This window comes from Oncorhynchus mykiss, chromosome 12 (genome assembly GCF_057628025.1).
Source record: "Oncorhynchus mykiss isolate SJ-2025 chromosome 12, ASM5762802v1, whole genome shotgun sequence".
Lineage (NCBI taxonomy): Eukaryota > Metazoa > Chordata > Actinopteri > Salmoniformes > Salmonidae > Oncorhynchus > Oncorhynchus mykiss.
In genome coordinates this window covers 48,647,556-48,667,087 of record NC_143033.1, presented here as the reverse complement: position 1 = coordinate 48,667,087, position 19,532 = coordinate 48,647,556, and the positions used below count along the sequence as shown (strand labels likewise).

Sequence of the window (19,532 nt, the reverse complement as noted above, 5' to 3'; positions counted from 1 at the left end):
GAGATGCACGTACAGAGTGTTGATTGTCGGTTACTTAACATGGAGTTAACTCCCCAGCGTGGGACTGCTAGACACTTTGGGTGGATGGGAGACACAATTTTCAAACAAATTGAGTCTGGAGCAGTTGTTTGGATCTTCCTGCCAATCAGATTTTGGATTCTGAGGATGAGGATGTAGATTACGTCTGTTAGTTCATGTAAACAGTCTTAGTTTGGGGCTCCTGCGGCACTAAAGCCCACCTTTTATATAACCAAATCTCCATGTGTTGAGGTTTCAATGTCATCCCTCACATTGTTTAGGGGTTAGATGGGGAAAACCACAAAATCCTGGTATTTGCAGGGCGGATAAATGACATGACAGTTAGTTTAGCAGCAAAGACATAACATGTTTTATTGTGTTTAAGAAATGAGTTGTCTGCTTTGCAGAATAACATTATCCACCTACCTCTGTTATTGAAACAGTACACTACTGCAAGGAAGGCCAAAGAGTTGGAACTATTTTGAGACATTACATCTGACTTATGAGTAACATCTGAATCAAGGCGCTATTTATCTGTTATATACACACTCACCATTACTTATACATTTGGGGTGACTTGGCAGAAAGTGAAAGCTTTACTGTGGCTTAAATATTTTGATGACACGCCCTTACTAATATGTGAATCGTTTTGCTCATCGACTGTGGGGTCCCTCCTATCGCCATTCATGACACAGATGCACAGGCATTTCCCACCCAACATCAAATACTGCTCCCTCTGATAGGTTCATGGTACATGTACCAAATGCCTGCTCAGACAGTAAATTACCTAACTGCCTGTCCTGCTTATGGGGGATCTTTGAGTCACAGGTCCCAGGGGCCGAGGGAAGGAAGCACTCAGTCTGTGATGGTGAGCCTCCCCAGGCCTCACACACACACCCACACAAACAAACAAACAAACAAACAAAGAAATATGCTCGCACACACTCACGTTTGCACACATGAACATACGAACACACACACGCACACAAACACACATATGTTTCTATGTCACTAGTCTATAAAAGTGTCCCTTACTGCGCAATCAATAGGGGCCCTTTGGATTGGTTCCAGCGTGAATAATGACATAGAACACTCACCCTGCTTACTACTCTAGTAGTAATGGTCGCTCCAATAACTTATTTTGGTACTCCGGGACTTCCAGAGTTTGTGATCACCTAAACACACTACCAGACATAGAGCTGTCAAGCCCTTGTGCTCATGTTGAAAGAAAGGTCTAGTTTATTAAAGAAATTGTCAAACGGTTATCGGCGAGGTAATGGTACAGTACATGTAACCAAATAAATAAGAACCAAGTTTGGTTCTTTGTAACTTTCGTTGGCCCTCAGTTTGGAATTTACCTCAGCAATCTACAGGAGTTGGGTGAATTTATTTTTATTAAAAAGTGCAGGGCCTAAAGTGCAACATTCAACTCAGGCTTTGAAAGGATGCACAAAATAAGTGTGTGCTCCTTTAGGGTTTCAGGACGAAAGAGTATAATCTTACTAAGATGATCCCTGTGGGTGTCACATCCAATAACACAGGCCTTATTTCACAAATACCTCAATGGTACAATGGTTTATTTTAACACACACACACACACCCCTGGTTTCTGTGGGTAAGCATGGACACTTTTGACCATGACAGGATCCAAACACACTATTAGAAATGGAATCTTGCAGCACACCTTTTCACCATGCAGCGTTAACCACAGTGAGAGGTTAATAAGAACACAACAAAAGAAGGAAGCAACCCAAAACAACACAACAAACCGATAGGAGTTGGTCCATTTGGAAATGAATCAGCCAATAAGACGTCAGTTTATATTTATGTGTCCTGAGGTCTTTCCCATGAGCCTGCATCCTGTTTTGAGGGGTCAGAGGGGACTTGTGCTGCTGTATGACTGCCAGATCAGCAGATCTCAGCCCCTTAGGTTATACAAATAGAGATGATAGGCCACTGTTCTCAGTGGAGAATATAGTACACTGTGCTATCTGTGCTCAGGGAAACAAATCAGAGAAACTTTTACTGGCAACAGTGTCAGTTCTATTATTAAACGTATTCCCATAACCATGACAGGGTTTTTAAAAATGTATTTATACAGGTTTTTTCACATTGAGATAATATCTCTTTTCCAAGAGAGACTTGGTCCAATTGCATTAGAAGCCCCTGTCTCATCTGCTCAGGAAAATGAATTACCTGGATCATGTTCATTTAGGGCATTCTATGGGAAATTATTTACAACATTAAATAGAAAATACAAATGAGTGTTTCTTATTGGACAAAATCCAGGTAGTCCCTCCTCTCTTTTTTCGGTTGTTTTGTGCCCAATGAAAATGATTCTGGTTAGTTGCATAGCTCTTAAAGCTCATATAAAAAAATAAGACAATATATTCTGTTACATAGATAATTTACTCAAGAAAATACAAACAATATAAATATATATATTTTACAGTAGTTCATAATATATTCATTGTAATATCCTTCAAATGCTGTACATGTAAAACACAGTGAACAGATAAACACAGAAGCAAGAGTGCAACTTCAATTTAACATTGCATAAAACTGTACGTAACACTGTCACGAAATTGACATAACACCATCAAAACCATTCTCCATTTATGCTAATATTCTTTCTTTATTAGCTGTAACATGCACAGCCGTAGCTTTGACTTGCCTGCATGGCATCCAAACAGCCAACCTAACATTTTGATACACGTGTGACTTGTGATATTCATGATATTTTATTATCATTGTAGTGTCAATTTATGTCAAATGTTGGTCATTGACTGTAGTCAAAGGTGGATATCACTTCAAGCAGCAGGTGACTTATCTTGTCATCTCTATACATAAGTTTGACCTTTGTCGGTTTCACTTGAAGTTCAGTCATACGAGCGGGAAAAAAGCAGAACAAGAGTGTTACCCCAAATGCAGTGACTGTGACTCAGCATGTCACAGTGAGAAACAGGATGGAACTGCTCTTCTTCTAGTGTTATCTCTGAAATAAATATCTATTAATATACTTTCCACACCAGGGATTTCCCGTGGCTTGTTTTTCTTGTTTAAAATAGTCCCTAACATTACAAAATAAAGTAAGGAATCATATCCTACCTTCTATGACATTCAACTTAGAAATGCACTGTAATACAGACTTAATAGGAATGACAACTGTGTGAATTCAGTATGTATGTAACAATGTCCTATATAAAAGGCAGAAAGCTAAAACAAATGTAATTCGATGAACTCTCTACAGGTTGGTCAGTCCTTGTTGTCACTTTGTAACTGCATTGTTCTTGTCACAAGCTCTCCTCCTCATCATTCTCACTGACCTGCTGGGGCAAGTGTTGGGTAAGGACAATCCATGACTGGGGAATTTCTAGTGTTCATGATTGGTCTTGTGGGCTAGGCCTATGCAGATAATAAGGGCAAGATCTCTTTACGAGAACAAATGCAACATGGATAGCTTCCACATGGATAGCAAAGCAATCTATCTTCAAAAACAACATTGATTGTCTCAAATCCTTGCAATTACATGATTTTGATTGATATGAAGTTGATCATGGAGATGGTGGTGGAAAAAGCTGAATGCTACACAATTAAGGATTTCAGTCTGGCAGGGGTTCACTACAGCATTGATTAAGCTTTGCCAAATTCTCTGTGAAGAAAGTGTTTGGTTGGTGTTATCTTCTCTTACTCCGCTCTGTCATTCAACTGACATATTTTAGGGAGAAAACCTAAATAACTAAGGGCCAGATTAGAATGCATTAAAAAGGCTTCTTCTCTCCAGTGAAACAAAACAGGTCCTTGTTTCTGTTAAAGCCTCACTGATCCACTGTATCACTTAACTTATCAAACCGCTCATTTGCCTTCCCAGCCTCTCCATGTATGGTAGCAACCGGAGAGGATTTCGGGGGGGGAAATATATTTTATATCATGGGAAAACCACATTGCTGGAACCCAGCGTTGTAAAATTGCGCATAATTATTTAGTACAGGCTTTTTCGAGAGTGAGTTCATCAAAAACAGGAAAGGTATCTGCAGTGCCCTACAAGCTGTTAAAACAAGCAACTTTTTTTTTTTTTACTGCAGGTGTTCCGACAGTACTGCTTCCTCTGGAGTTATTGCTTCAATCCTGTTTTTGGTCTCCACTTACCACCCCATACCTACTGTATATCTACCAGTGAAAAATACAAACATTCTGTTATGAAAATAATATTCACTGTAACTATCCTACAGAGGGTGAAACAATTCACTTCTATACAGTACTTCCTATTTATGTCCCACAAATAGGAACTGTAAATTCTATAAAACACTAAGTGTATACTATTGTAGTGTCACAGTCATCTAAAGAACTGCAGCCATAACCTTCAAACCCTGTGGTTTCATAATGATGTGCTGATGTTGAAATTAGTTGGCTCTCCACTCTGCCATTACATGGCATTGGTGGGCATGTTTGCATTATGTGCTCCCTACGTAGTGTAATTTAGTGGCATCAAACACACATTCAAAAGCAGGTTACTAATTTGTTTAAATTACAAATACAATCAAATGAAAGTGCAAACTACAGCATTGATAAAGAGAGGCCTTGGTGTTTGGCCATAAATCTGGATCAGCAAATCTAATGCATATCAGCTGACCCTGTGCAGTCATAAAATATTTTGCCAAGTGGAAATGGCTAAATGTCTATAAACTGTATGTGCACATGATGATGCTAATTATATGAAAAGTGACCACATTCATACTCTTGGGTTTTCACTGTCTGTTATTCCCTAGAAGAAGAGAACAACATCTTCAATTTATGATACTTCTATAAACCACAAATCTGACCCAAAATGAGTCACAGTACTTCCTGGATGATAAAATGTAATAAAGTCATATTGTTGTGGTCATGGTTTTTGTGTATTTTTTTTCTTTTAACTTGAAGACTTGGCTGCCATGTTCCAGAGTTAAAATTAGGAAATAGTGCACACTTCACATTGAAAATTCTCTGCTTAGTAGTCCCTCTGAGAAGACACATTTCCAGCATCTCTTTCTCCGCAATCACAGGACACATTCTTCAGGCCCTGAAGCTACTGTTGAGGTTACGCCTCCTAAGGTGGCACACCTTGGAGAGCACCACCAGCACCACGATCAGCACCAAAGCCATCACCACAATGACGATGATGCTAGCGCTCTTACTGTCCAGCTTCTGACACTGTTCCTGCGTCACGCTCCTAATGTTCAACTCCACTATCTCTGAATTCTCCATGTAATGGCAGGTTACTGTGGCGATGTCCGGGACGACCACATTGGAGTGTTGGAGCATGTTGAGGAAGCGGGGGTTGCTACAGCAACTGAGGGGGTTCGAGCCCATGTAAAGGGTTTTGAGCGTCCGCTCCAGAACCACGACTGTGTCGTACTCCAGGGTGACTAGGTTGTTGTTCTGCAGGTTCAGGGACTCTATGGAGGGCTCCTTGTTCCACAAGGGGAGAGCGCTCAGCTTGTTGGTGGACAGGTCCACAAATTTGAGACTGCTTAGCAGGGAAAGGTCTGTGTTCAGTTCTGTGATGTGGTTCTCTCTCAATGACAGATGAGTTAGGAAGTTCTCCAGACCAGAGAAAGAATTCTCGTGAATATCCAAGCCTGGGTTTAGGGACAGGTCCAGCAACCTGAGCATGGTGCCATTGAAGGCATACGGTGGCAGAACTTCAAGACTGTTTCCAGAGAGGTTCAAGATGTGCAAGCTTGGTATGGATGCAAAGGAGACACAGCCTGATGGATCCTGGGAGTTGTGGTCTGTCTGTGGTGGTTTTCGCTGTGAGGGGCAGACTTTCAGGTAGTTCTGCTGGAGGTGAAGGCCTCTGATGCTGGGCAGTCTTTGGAACCGTCCAGAGTCTATGTTTCTGAGAACATTCCCTTGTAAGAATAGTTCCTGCAGTGACCTTAGGGTGTTCTCCCCAAACGAGAGTTTCTGTAGGGCATTGTAACTCAGGTCCAGGATCTTCAGAGAGTTCAGAGGGCTCTCCTGATCTACAGAAAAGGTCCTGATACAATTATTACTGATGTTGAGGTGCTCAAGGGACACCATGCTGCAGAAGAAAGACTGTGGTATGCTATTGATCTGGTTGTAGCTCATGTTGAGGTACATAAGCCTTGAGAGGTCCTGGTGTAGGCTGGTTCCACCTGACTGTGTGTGAGGCACAAACGTGTCTCTGAAGTGCTCCATCTCATCCGCTGTCCCCGTGGTGTTGATGCTCATCAGGCGGTTCCTGGACAAATCCAGGTATATGAGCTTGTTTTTTCTTGGGAGAACGGGGAAGTAGTGGATCTTGTTTTCCCTCAGGTCGAGGTAGAGGAGCTCGTACTCTAGGTCTGAGTCTGTGGTTTGGAAGCACTCCATGCTGTTCCTACTGAGGTTCAGCACCTTCAGTTGGGAAAGGTTAAAGTCAGTGATACAAGTGATGGAGTTAATGGACAAATCAAGCTCGGACAGATGGATCAGCGAGTCAAATGCTCCATCATCGATCTCTAAGATGACATTGTTGTGAAGGTCTATGTTTCTCAAGGCCAAAGATCCACAAAAGGTCTCCTTGCCCACTTTGGTGATACTATTGCCATTCAGAGAAAGGTTAATGAGTTCTGGGGCTTCACTGAGAAAGAAGTCGGTCATCCCTGTGTACAGGCCATTGCCTGAGAGGTCAAGCCTCTTCACGGCCGCAAGAGGCCCAATGCTGGTTTTCAAAACAGCAAAAACATCCAAGTAATTACTGGAGAGGTCCAGCACTTGCAGATTGGTCATGTCTTTGAACAGACCCGGCTGGATGAACTCGATCTTGTTGGAGTGGAGGTTCAGATGATGAACGGTGGTGTAGATTGATAGAACCTCTTGGGTAAGGTTTTGTAGAAGGTTCCGAGATAGATCCAGCTTTTGGATGCCATGAGGAAGCTTGGCCGGAACAGTCCTCAGGTTCAGATCGTTGCAGTACACATCATTCTGTACCTGTGGACAAAACAAGGAGAGATAACTACATGAGCTTTGAACTTCACGGCACCACTGCACACTCCCAAATGACCGCAAGTCACCTTGACACTTTTCACTCTCACAAACCAAATGGTTTGTGCACATGTAGAGAGTTGTTTTATGGGCCATTGTATCTGTGTTTTTTGGCAGTCAAGGGAGACTGTTAGGCTTGTTGTGGGGTTTTCACCTCATAAAACAAGCTCTTGTTACACCCCCTCTTCCACCCAGGGATTTTCAGAACGCCTGGTGGACAAAGAGTCTCTTTCCATTATTATTTCAAACATTCAACTATTAACTTATCAGTGTGGCTGGTAATTTAAACCATATGGCATAAGCCCTCTCTCTAAACACAGCCCATAAAACACACATACGTGCACACGCGCACACACACACACACACACACACACACACACACTCAACTCACATAAAACAAAGTGGATTTAGGTTCATGGCATACATTTGAAGGCAGTAGCAGGCCTTCCTTCATTTTTTTTGCTAAATGTTAAGCTTTTTGAATGTTTTCTTCTGACTTTTATGAACAAATGCTACCTTATACATTTCTGATTAATAACTTGACTCATATGCAATTGAAATAGCCTGCAGATCATAACAATATATGATTATATTGTTTATATACAATAAACCTATCATGGGTCATATATCATTATAAGATCTAAAGATGTTATAACAGAAAGAGAAAGAAAGTGAGGTACAGCACATCTGTAAAACCCCAACTTGATGTTTACATTTACTTATTATTCTATTTTAATCTCTTTGGTGCAATTTTCACAAGTATGTGGTACATTTTCACAACTCTTAGTACAAAACTCCAAACAGATAATCAAAAAGACAGTTGTTTCAAAACTTAATTGACTAAGTATAACACACAAAATCATACAGTCACTTATTCACCAAACTTAATCAGTGTTTCATCTAGAAATACTGTACATGTTTCACATTGCAATACATTTGAAGTCGGGAGTTTACATACACTTAGGTTGGAGTCTTTAAAACTTGTTTTTTAACCACTCCACAAATTTCTTGTTAACAACAGTTTTGGCAAGTCGGTTAGGACATCTACTGTGCATGACACAAGTCATTTTTCCAACAATTGTTTACAGACAGATTATTTCACTTATAATTCACTGTATCACAATTTCAGTGGGTCAGAAGTTTACATTCATTCAATTAGTATTTGGTAGCATTTCCTTTAAATTCTTTAACTTGTGTCTAATGTTCCGGGTAGCCTTCCACAAGCTTCCCACAATAAGTTGGGTGAATTTTGGCCCATTCCTCCTGACAGAGTTGGTGTAACTGAGTCAGGTTTGTAGGCCTCCTTGCTCGCACACGCTTTTCCAGTTCTGCCCACACATTTTCTATAGGATTGAGGTCAGGGCTTTGTGATGGCCACTCCAATGCCTTGACTTTGTTGTCCTTAAGCCATTGTGACACAACTTTGGAAGTATGCTTGGGGTCATTGTCCATTTGTGACCAAGCTTTAACTTCCTGACTGATGTCTTGAGATGTTGCTTCAATATATCCACATAATTATCCTGTCTCATGATGCCATCTATTTTGTGAAGTGCACCAGTCCCTCCTGCAGCAAAGCACCCCCACAACATGATGTTGCCACCCCCGTGCTTCACAGTTGGGATGGTATTCTTCGGCTTGCAAGTCTCCCCCTTTTTCCTCCAAACATAACGATGGTCATTATGGTCAACCAGTTCTATTTTTGTTTCATCAGACCAGAGGATATTTCTCCAAAAAGTACAGTCTTTGTCCCCATGTGCAGTTACAAACCGCAGTCTGGCTTTTTATTGGCGGTTTTGGAGAAGTGGCTTCTTCCTTGCTGAGTGGCCTTTCAGGTTATGTCGACATAGGACTCGTTTTACTGTGGATATAGATACTGTACCTGTCTCCTCCAGCATTTCCACAAGGTCCTTTGCTGTTGTTCTGGGATTGATTTGCACTTTTTGCACAGAAGTACATTCATCTCTAGGAGACAGAAAACGTCTCCTTCCTCAGCGGTATGACGGCTGCGTGGTCCTATGGTGTTTATACTTGCTTACTATTGTTTGTACAGATGAACGTGGTACCTTCAGGCATTTGGAAATTGCTCCCAAGGATGAACCAGACTTGTGGAGGTCTACAATTGTTTTCTGAGGTCTTGGCTGATTTCTTTTCATTTTCCCATGATGTCAAGTAAAGAGGTAATGAGTTTGAATGTAGGCCTTGAAATACATCCACAGGTGAACCGCCAATTGACTCAAATTATGCCAACTACCCTATCAGAAGCTTCTAAAGCCATGACATAATTTTCTGGAATTTTCCAAGCTGTTTAAAGGCACAGTCAACTTAGTGTTTGTAAACTTCTGACCTTCTGGAATTGTGACACAATTGTAAGTTAAATAATCTGACTGTACACAATTGTTGGAAAAATTACTTGTCTCGTGCACAAAGTAGATGTCCTAACCGACTTGTCAAAACTATAGTTTGTTAACAATACATTTGTGGAGTGGTTGAAAAACAAGTTTTAATGACTCCAACCTCAGTTTATGTAAACGTCCGACTTCAACTGTATGTGTGGTAAAGTAGTCAAAAGTTAAGTATTTGTTCCCATATTCATAGCACGCAATGACTACATCAAGCTTGTGACTCTACACATTTGTTGGACGCGTTTCCTCTTTGATTTGGTTGCATTTCAGATTATATTGTACCCAATAGAAATGTATGGTAAATAATGACCTGTCATTTTGGAGGCACTTTTATTGAAAATAAGAATAGAATATGTGTCACGCCCTGGCCTTAGTATTTTGTGTTTTCTTTATTATTTTGGTCAGACCAGGGTGTGACATGGGTGATTTATGTGTCTTGTCTTGTCTAGGGGTTTATTAGATTTATGGGGTTGTGTTTAGTAGAGTTGTCTAGGAAAGTCTATGGTTGCCTAGAGTGGTTCTCAATCAGAGGCAGGTGTTTATCGTTGTCTCTGATTGGGAACCATATTTAGGCAGCCATATTCTTTGGGTATTTCGTGGGTGATTGTCTCCTGTGTCAGTACCACATGGGACTGTTTTGGGTTTACACGGTTCTTGTTTTTGTAGTTTGTTCATGTATAGTTTTTCATATAAAAAAAACCAAGAACTTCAACCACGCTGCTATTTGGTCCGCCTCTCCATCCCAGGAAGAATCCCGTAACAATATGTTTCTCAACACTTCTACATGAAAGTGAATGCTACCATGATTATGGACAATCCTGAGTGAATCGTGAATGATGAGTGAGAAAGTTACAGATATCATACCCCCAAGACATGCTAACCTCTCACCATGACAATAACAGCATTTTTTTAGCGTTCTTTTGGGGAAGGTGGGTATTCACGATTCATTCAGGATTATCCGTAATCATGGTAGCATCCACATTCATAGAAACATATTGATATCTATTCTTATTCTATTCTTAAAAGTGACTGCAAAGTGACTTCACCCGACATGGATGACAATACCCTCCAATTAAAGCCCACATTCTGCACTTGAACCTCATAGTCATTGTTTGGATTTGAAATCAAACGTTTTACGTATACAGCCAAAAGAAGAAAAAATGCTTATCAGTCCCAATAATTATGAAGGGCACTATATGTATCTTACATGTTTTGCTATTGGATTAACTGGTTTTTAAAATAACAAAATTGAAAAGATATCATTATGATGTGCTTTGGTGATTACACTAATGTACTCATTATATTCACAGTACACATTGGTTGTACGGTGAAAGATGTCTACAAACAAAATGCATGCACAATGACAGCTTTTGTGTTAAAAGTGTCACCAGTTTGTAGTTTTGTTCTAAGAGTTTAGAAAATGCATCACATACTTGTGAAAATAGTACCAAAGCTATGAAATAAAACTTAGAGAATGCATAAACAATGAACACTGCCTCTAGTCCGTTCCATTCAAACTGGCACGCTATGATATCAGTTCTTGCCGTCTAAAGAGCCAATTTCCTGCCCAGCTCCAATTCATCCTGCCTGTTTATACAGTTTAGTCGTTAGTAGTCAGGAATGCAATACATTCCCAGAACTACAGCAATATGAATTTCGTATCAGATATTGTTTTCTTGTGTCTTCGCAGAGGGTGGAAAAATTAGAGAAGGAAAACACCAAAGGACTTTAATGTTCTATGGACTCAGGGCAGAAAGCTACTGTATGCCAGAGCCTCCTTTAGTTAAAGACTATCAAAGAAAATTGTGTAACATCAGGTCCAGATTGATAGTTCCTGAGAGAGGGAAAATTCCCTTATGGAAAGCAGCCCTGGGGCTTTCAGCTCCTTAATATAAGGAGCTGTGGAGGTAGAGCCGCTTCATCCAAATACGGAGCTAGACCGAGATTACACATTTGTCACGGCAACCATTTAGACAGAGGAAGTTAGTCAGCCAGTCTACCCAAGGAAGATGCCAAGAAGAGTCAGACTTTATGTCCAGCTATGTCTAAAAACTTACATTAATGTAGGTGCTTGGAGGATGAGAGTTGAACACACTGTCCGAAAGTGATTTGAGACATCACAAGCACAGTGCAGAGCTGTGAGGTAATGGAACATGTGCCTCCTCTATGGCTATAGTTTACTTTTTATCTTGCCTGGGCACATTTACTTATTCTTCTCCATCTCAAAATGAAACAGTTTAGGTGCGACTACATTTGGGTTATGTGGTCAAGCTGTATGTTCTGTTATCTGCTGTTCAGAACATGAGGAAACAGCATGGCTAGAATAACAACAAGGATCGGTTTCATATCACAAGACTTCAATAGAAACGTTCTCTGCCACTGGAGAATTCAAAAGTAACCAATATATTTTGGATATACAGTACATGAGAGATTTGTAAGAAAACTGCCAAAACTCTCAGATAATAACATCAAGGTACACACAAGCAGTATTGTAGTACTCAGATTTATCAATAAAACATACGATACTCTATCAAAACCGATAACAGAAACATCAGTTATCAGCAACTATCAACACTATTCCTCCCCTCTATGTAACTATAATCAGGGGTCCCACATTAAAATAAGTACCCCAATACATATTTATTGTATTGCACACACTAACACTTTGTGAAAAGTGCATTACAAATTAAATGTATTCATATTTTACATGGCAGTTACATAGTTTACACATTACGTAGTTTCAGCTGACATACTTATTTGTGGTTGACAGCTATGAAAACATTCAAAAAGTCTGCTACTGCGGCAACTCAGTTCAGGGTCACTTACCACTTGGCAGTGGGAGAGCTGGCGTGAGGGATGTAACAAGGATTCTGCCACATCACTGACGATAGCCAGGACCAGCCAGAGGTAGGCTGCCATGGTGCTGTGACACACAGAGAGAGGGGAGGAGAGAAGAGACAGAGCAGACATGAGTGCAGGAAACACAATGATGGGGTTATGACATGAACTGAGACCATCCACAGGAGGAATTCCTAACAGGGAAGTTGTTTCTCTGGACACGGTTGCCTTTGTTTGACTTGTCATTGTTAATTTATTCCACTTGTGACGTCAAATCGCTGGTACTCAAAATGCATGACTGATCTTAACTGAGAACGTCTTGGTTCGTTTTGGGAAGCCCGCACATACAAGGCTTTGCTTTGAATACTTTGCAGGAATATTAAATCCTGTGAGAGTTAAATTGTGATGATTTCTTAAATCATGAAAATGATTACGCTTGTTACCTCAATGTCTCTGGTGTCTGCTGACCACCAATTACATTTGCAAACTTTTTTTGTATTTATTAAGGATCCCCATTAGTTGCTGCCAAGGCAGCTACTCTTCCTGGGGTCCTGGGGTCCACCAACATTAAAGCAGTTAAACCTAATCAGTCACAATATGACCCTACATGAAAATATGGAATACTTTACAATATTTCAAGGAATGAGAGTAAAAGAGAGATTGGTTTGCTAAATAAGAGTAAGTGTAGTGGATAGGTAAAACATTTTAGCATGCCACTATATTTAGTTCTTGTTCCTCTCAGGCTTGTTTTTAGTCTTAAGTGACGCAAAAGGAATCTCCCACTGATCACTCAAGCCGAGATCTAAAAGGTTATTAATTATTATTGGAACAAAAGTAGTCTTTAACCAACAACAATGACTTGTTTTGGTTCTTACAGCTGAAGTGCTGACCTTTTTAAAATCGTAGATATTTACTGCCTCACCAGAAATAGTATAATGTGACTGCTAAAACTAATTCCAGAGATGAAAGTGTGATTCTCCCTCCGTGCCCTATTTGTCTTTTGTACAAAGCCTCAAAGGTCTCAGACTGTTTTTAGGTAGAATGAAAAAGTTGCAGAAATTCATAGAATTACCGCATAAAGCATGACTGTCATTGCATGACTTTTCTTTGACATGAGCACGATGCTATCCACATCACTCAGGTAACAGGGAAATACCCTTTGAATCCTCATTGAACAACGCTCGCCTCAGAGACTTCACAATAGCCCATTAGAACATAACTCACACATTCTCTCTCATATATTCATCTGTACACCAATCCACACATTTTCTAATTCTCTCCCTTACTCGTTTACATAGGACATGTCTTTACCTACTCCACAACCGCCACTGCTAAGTATCTCAGTCTCCTCTCCTCTGCCCTCTGTTGCACAGCTGAGGACCCTTCTACCCTTCTCCAAGGCATTCCTACCATTCACCCTAACAAGCAAGTAATAGAAACCACACACGTCAGCATATTATCGTTGTCCATAGGTGTTTACCTCTCTTCGAAATGGTTACTTTCCCCTGCAGTCTTCTGCTCATGCTGCTGCTCCTGTGGGTAATCTTACATCCTCACTGACACACACTCCCACACAAACACTCTCACACACACAGCCGGCTCTACCCTGCGCCTTTCAGTGCTGGTCCAGGGCTAACACATCCTGTGAGAATATCCGGCATCATTGTTGCTTTCCCCCTTCCCTTTTTTAGAGAAATACCTTATATGGGATTGGGAAGTCCATTCTCGCCGTAATTCCTCCAATATCATACTATTTTCTCTCTCTATTTCTTCCTTTCTCTCTCTTTCTCTCTCTCACAAACACCTTCTCGCTATCTCCATTTAGTCACTTCTCTCTTCCTTTCTCTCTCACGCTATCTTTCTCTTCTCTCTTTCTTCTCCTTCCTCTCTTCATCTATTGTTAATCAATCAGAACAACTGGGTCCTACTTCTTTGTGATTTGTCATTCCCACATGTTGGCAGTTGCTCATTTTGGAACAGCTGTATACATAGTGAGGTTATAAATTCCTTGTACCTTTCTGTAAACAATTAGGCATGCAAACACATAAACTTCTGAAAGCGCTCGGTTGAGAGGTTATTTATTATGTGGTCTCTGTGGCAAGCCAAGTTATCATACGCAAACCAGATTGTTATTCTATTCTTCGGAGAATGACAAACAAACATATTTACAAGATGTACAATTAGGTTACATGTCATGGACATATGGCTAACTTTCAAATACTGTTTAAGCCTCAACGGAAGATGTAAAAGACAGGCACATACAAAGGCATGCGTGCGCGAGTACACACACACACACATACACTGGCTCACCATTTCCATCCAAGGAGTCAATGTCTTCTGAGATGTTGTACCGTTCCAGAATTGAATGGCAGAAATATGTTCCTCTCTCCCCTAGTTCATCCGGAGGTATGCATGAGTCATTGAAGTGAGTGTCTGTCAGTGGCAGTGCGTTTGGCAGCATCCTCAGTCCAGTTATATTGAGCCAAATGGGGAATCCCATGACATGGTGTGCCTACCTACCCTAAGGGATAAAACTAGATTATCAAGTTTACACTCTTAGAGGGTTCAAAAAGGGTTCTTCGGCTGTCCCCATAGGAGAACCCTTTTTGGTTCCAGGTAAAAATCATTTTTGGTTCCAGGTAGAACCCTTTTGGGTTCCATGTAGAACCCTCTGTGGAAAGAGTTCTACATGGAACCAAAAAGGGTTCTTCAAAGGGTTCTCCTTTGGGGACAGCCAAAGAACCCTTTTAGGTTCTATATAGCTCCTTTTTTCTGAGAGTGTAGGATAGACACACTTTCGGTTTTGGTTTCATTTATCCAACCTTGTAAGCAAAATGACGTATTTCAGACATCCATGGGACAGTACTCACCAAGTGAGCAAAATTACGTATTTTAGATGTGTATGGACATCGGCGTTGGACAGTGCTCACTGGGAAATGTCTTCAGTGCATTATCAATAATAATGGTCTATCCATTTTTACCCAGTGTTGACAGGTTATGAAGTTTCTTCACTATCTGTAATTTACTTAAATCTGGCTCTGAATTAACTCCACTAAAAGTTGAAAGGGTCTCTCATCTCACATCTCTTGACGCACCTGTTTGTGTGGAAAACAGAACTTTTCAGGTTTTTGTTTTTTAAGTATCAAGTTATATGTGTCCCCCTAGTGCCAAAGAAAATGTATTGCACATGTGTGACCTCCACATAAATACTATAGAATGTTGAAAACCATTCTTCACTTTGAAAATTACTCCTGTGTAATCTGAAAATGTTAAGGCTTCTCAGTGGTCATTTAAATTTGATTTGTGACATTTTTAACTTATAAATCCCTCATGAATTTACTACAACTCTGACCCTGTCATATGAGGTCGGCCTACACAACAATGTTAGTTTCAAAATATGTTGAAAATATGTTTCAAAATCGCGCTGATGTCATGTGCTAACAGTTATTGCATCCATAGCTCCATACATTTCTAAAGTACCTGTTAGCTTAAAAAAAAAAGTTAAAGTGGTGGAGCAGAAAAATGAATGACAGATTATGGCTTTAATAAACAGCCAAACAACAGGCTAGGAAAGAATAGATTCAACCACACTACACAATACCCTCCATCATTTGCTCACCCTCTACAGTTAGGAGCTCCCCTACATTATACCCTATCTCAGTGGGCCCCCCTGGTGGCGAGGTCTCTCCTTCCTTTCCTATAGGGGAAACTTCACCCCGGAGCTTATGTTACAGAGCTTCATTACAGTACTGCATTGAACCATTTTGTGATGAATGTATCATATATATATATTTTTTATACATTGTTAATATGCAGCGATTACCTGGTGTGAAATGTCTGTGATTCAGACTCCTCAGACATAGAATATTTTGTATAATTATTATGCATTCTTTATACTGAAAATGCTGAATGCTTTGTTTTCATTGGGTGGGTGGAAATTTCACTTTAGGACCAATGGAATGGTCTAAAATGTGTAAACTCCTCACACCCAGGGCACAGGGCGATGCAAAACAAACACCCATTGAACATGCCCAAACTCAAGTGCATTAGATATTTGTCTGCAGATGTCAGTGTAGCTCTCTTACATAAGCCTAATAAATGCCTTTTTATATTGCACTTACAGTAGCATTATTGAACAAGGCATGTGTGTGCCATGATTGACAGTCATGACCTATTAATCATGAAACCACTGTTGGGAGACAAGGGGATATTATATCATCATGGTTATTGTACAATAATGTGCTTTTAGTTTAAAATAACACTTAACTATATTTTAAAACTATTTAAAAACTCTTTCCAACACAAACTGCCTCATCTGCCTTTCCATCATCTGAAGCTGACTAGAGACAATCAATATCCATCAAATCAATTAGTATTTTTTTTATAGCTTTCCATGCGCTTGAGATCATTTTTGTAATGTGAAGTGCTCTACAAGTTAAATATATAATAATTCATCTTATTTTGTACAGGGGCACAGGATCAGGGAAGAGGCACACACAAAAAAAAAACACTTCTGCAGAGCCTTACTAAGTTCTTAGAAGAATAGAATATCATAGAATAGAATACTTTATTGTACCTTAGGAAAATTAGCCTTGCAACAAAAAACAGGCATACTGTACCTCTGATGGTCCCTGCTTTGTGTATGAAATCCACTGGGTCTGGGTGATATGGGAAAGGGAGATACCTAGTCAATTGTACAACTGAATGCATTCAACTGATATGTGTGTTCCTCATTTAACCCAACCCCTCTGAATCAGAGGCGTTCAGGGAGAAGTGGTTGTTGGGGGTTATTAACTGCCTTGCTCACGGACAGAACAACATATTTTTGACTGCTAGGGGATTTGATTCAGCAACCTTTCAGTTACTGGCTCAACACTCCTACCTGCCAGGATATGAGGGTGGGGGAAAGGAAATCAAATTCTACGGTACTGGCAAAGCAACTAAATGATCTTCTTTGTGTTTGGGGGGGACTAAGCTAACATACCATGGAACATTTAGCTATTTGATTTTGAATTTTAGATCCCTTTAGGTATAAATACAATTATATTTTACAAATATTTGCTAAAATATATAATCCGGCCTTTACTATTGAATAACACATCCATAAATGGCAACCAAAAAAAGACAGTAAAAAAATGTAGGTGTCCTATGTCTAGGACATATGAGATAAGATATGAGATAAGAAAGCTCAAGAAATATATATATACAGTACCAGTCAAAAGTTTGGACACATCTACTCATTCAAGGGTTGTTCTTATTTTTTATATATTCTACATTGTAGAACAATAGTGAAGACATCAAAACTATTAAATAACACATATGGAATCATGTAGTAACCAAAAAGTGTTAAACAAATCCAAATATATTTTATATTTGAGATTATTCAAAGTAGCCACCCTTTGACTGGATGACAGCTTTGCACAGTCTTGGCATTCTCTCAACCGGCTTCATGAGGTAGTCACCAGGAATGCTTTTCAATTAACAGGTGTGCCTTGTTAAAGGTTAATTTGTGGAATTTCTTTCCTTCTTAATGCGTTTGAGCCAATCAGTTGTGTTGTGACAAGGTAGGGGTGGTATACAGAAGAAAGCCATATTTGATAAAAGAGCTAGTCCATATTATGTCAAGAACAGCTCAAATAACCAAAGAGAAATGACAGTCCATCATTACTTTAAGACATGAAGGTCAGTCAATCCGAAAAATGTCAATAACTTTTAAAGTTTCTTCCAGTGCAGTGGTAAAATCCATCAAGCGCTATGATGAAACTCGCTCTCATGAGGACCGCTACAGGAAAGGAAGACTCCGAGTTGGTACATCAGCATTGCCGACTACAGACGAATCCCGTGGGGCTTTTGGGGGTCGCAGACCAAAACGGAGAATAGCATCGTTTTCGTGAGAGTCATCTTTCCATGAGTGGTCATATTAGTTTGTAGGCCATTCAGATCGTTCGGACGCTACAGACGTTTTCGTGAATAAACTGATTTTCGGGATGTCTCATGGTCTGACAAACACCACTGTAACCCAGCCACCGCAGACGTGTAAAGCTGACGTACTGTACAGTAGGTGGATGCTTAAATTGACAGATTTTGATGGGGATTTTTTATTATGTTACTTAGATGGACGCACAGGTCAATTGCATTTTCTTCCTCAATGCAGTTCAATGCAGTTTGTTTTTAATTGCTTTTCACTGCATCTCTGCCCTAGATTTATTTACCCAGACAGACATTTCCAAAGCCTATAAGAAAGCCCAAGGCGATATAGTGGCAAGGAAATTCTCCCCTCAGGAATGCAGTGGCATTTTTCAAAGCTATTGAACATGTCCACATGCCTCAGTTCTGAAATCTGGGGTGGTGTGAATCAAGAGTCTCAGAGTAGGAGTGCTGATCTAGTATCAGCTGTCCATGCAATCTTATTCCTTGTGATCTAAATGGCAAAACTGATGTTAGATTAGCACTCCTACTCTGAAACGCTTGATAGCCTACATGTTGTCCCTGACCTGATTGTATTGTCTTGCAGGAGGTCAGTTGAACAGCTCGGACGTGTGGAGGTGCATGCCCCTGGTGGACCACGGTCCACGTCGCCTCCTTGGCCAAGGCCAGGTGAAGAAACAAGATGGCCGCTCTGCTTGGAAAGGTAAGCCTTCCTTTGTTCCAGTTGCCTACCATTGAGGATACAAAGCCCCATAATCATTGACATCCACGTGTGATTGAGTCCAAGTCAGAGTTGCGAGCGCTTAGGATTTCTCCCATAATGCTGACCTGTTCCCATATCTGGTTGTACTATTGTCTATACGGCAAAAATAGATCTGGTACCAGGCTACCATAATGCATATCAGGCTAAATCTTTGTAGCAGGCTGGTTTGCAATTTGACCATGTTAGACTGTGTAGAATAAGAATTGTACTAAGTTTGGCTGTGTGTCTATGTTTGTGGGTGTAGCTGTATGCAGTGAGAGGCTTCAACGGGATTGAGCGTCTCCCCAGTGTGTAGTGCTACAGCATCTACAACAACCAATGGTGGACTGTTGTCACTCTACTGCTGGCTGTGAGCTCAGCAGCTCTGGTGGGCTGCTCTGGCAAGCTCTGCGTCATTGGTGGGACTGTAAGCAATGACTGCAATACCAACAAGGTGAGCTAGGATCTGTAGTGTAGGGTGAAATTGCCCCCGTTGGGTCAGAGTCCCTACACTTGGGTCAGTTTAGCATTTCCCCCACAAATGGTTCAGTTTAGGATTAGGGAAGGGGAAGCTG

The 19,532-nt window shown here is 40.5% G+C and overlaps 1 protein-coding gene across 3 annotated transcripts; it reads right to left on the bottom strand.

Moving 5' to 3' along the window:
- Positions 1-1,565: 1,565 nt before the first annotated feature.
- On the bottom strand, positions 1,566-15,074 carry LOC110537705 (transforming growth factor beta activator LRRC32). 3 transcript variants are annotated; one of them, XM_090192629.1, is made up of 3 exons: positions 13,867-13,902; positions 12,276-12,372; positions 1,566-6,993 (listed from the first exon to the last, which is right to left on the bottom strand). In XM_090192629.1, the coding sequence occupies exons 2-3, from the start codon at positions 12,366-12,368 to the stop codon at positions 5,071-5,073; spliced, it is 2,016 nt and encodes a 671-aa protein (XP_090048755.1). In that variant the 5' UTR covers positions 12,369-12,372; positions 13,867-13,902; the 3' UTR covers positions 1,566-5,070. The 3 variants fall into 3 exon arrangements, with proteins under 3 accessions (XP_090048755.1, XP_021479635.1, XP_021479634.1); XM_021623960.3 differs by lacking the exon at positions 13,867-13,902 and adding an exon at positions 14,598-15,074 and having other exon boundaries at positions 2,409-6,993; XM_021623959.3 differs by having other exon boundaries at positions 2,409-6,993; positions 13,768-13,902.
- Positions 15,075-19,532: the final 4,458 nt, after the last annotated feature.

Coding starts and splice junctions, on each gene's coding strand:
- LOC110537705 (XM_021623960.3), bottom strand. CDS start 12,368: ATGGCAGCCTACCTCTGGCTGGTCCTGGCTATCGTCAGTGATGTGGCA. Junction 6,994..12,275: donor AGCTCTCCCACTGCCAAGTG/GTAAGTGACCCT, acceptor TTTTGTCCACAG/GTACAGAATGATGTGTACTG.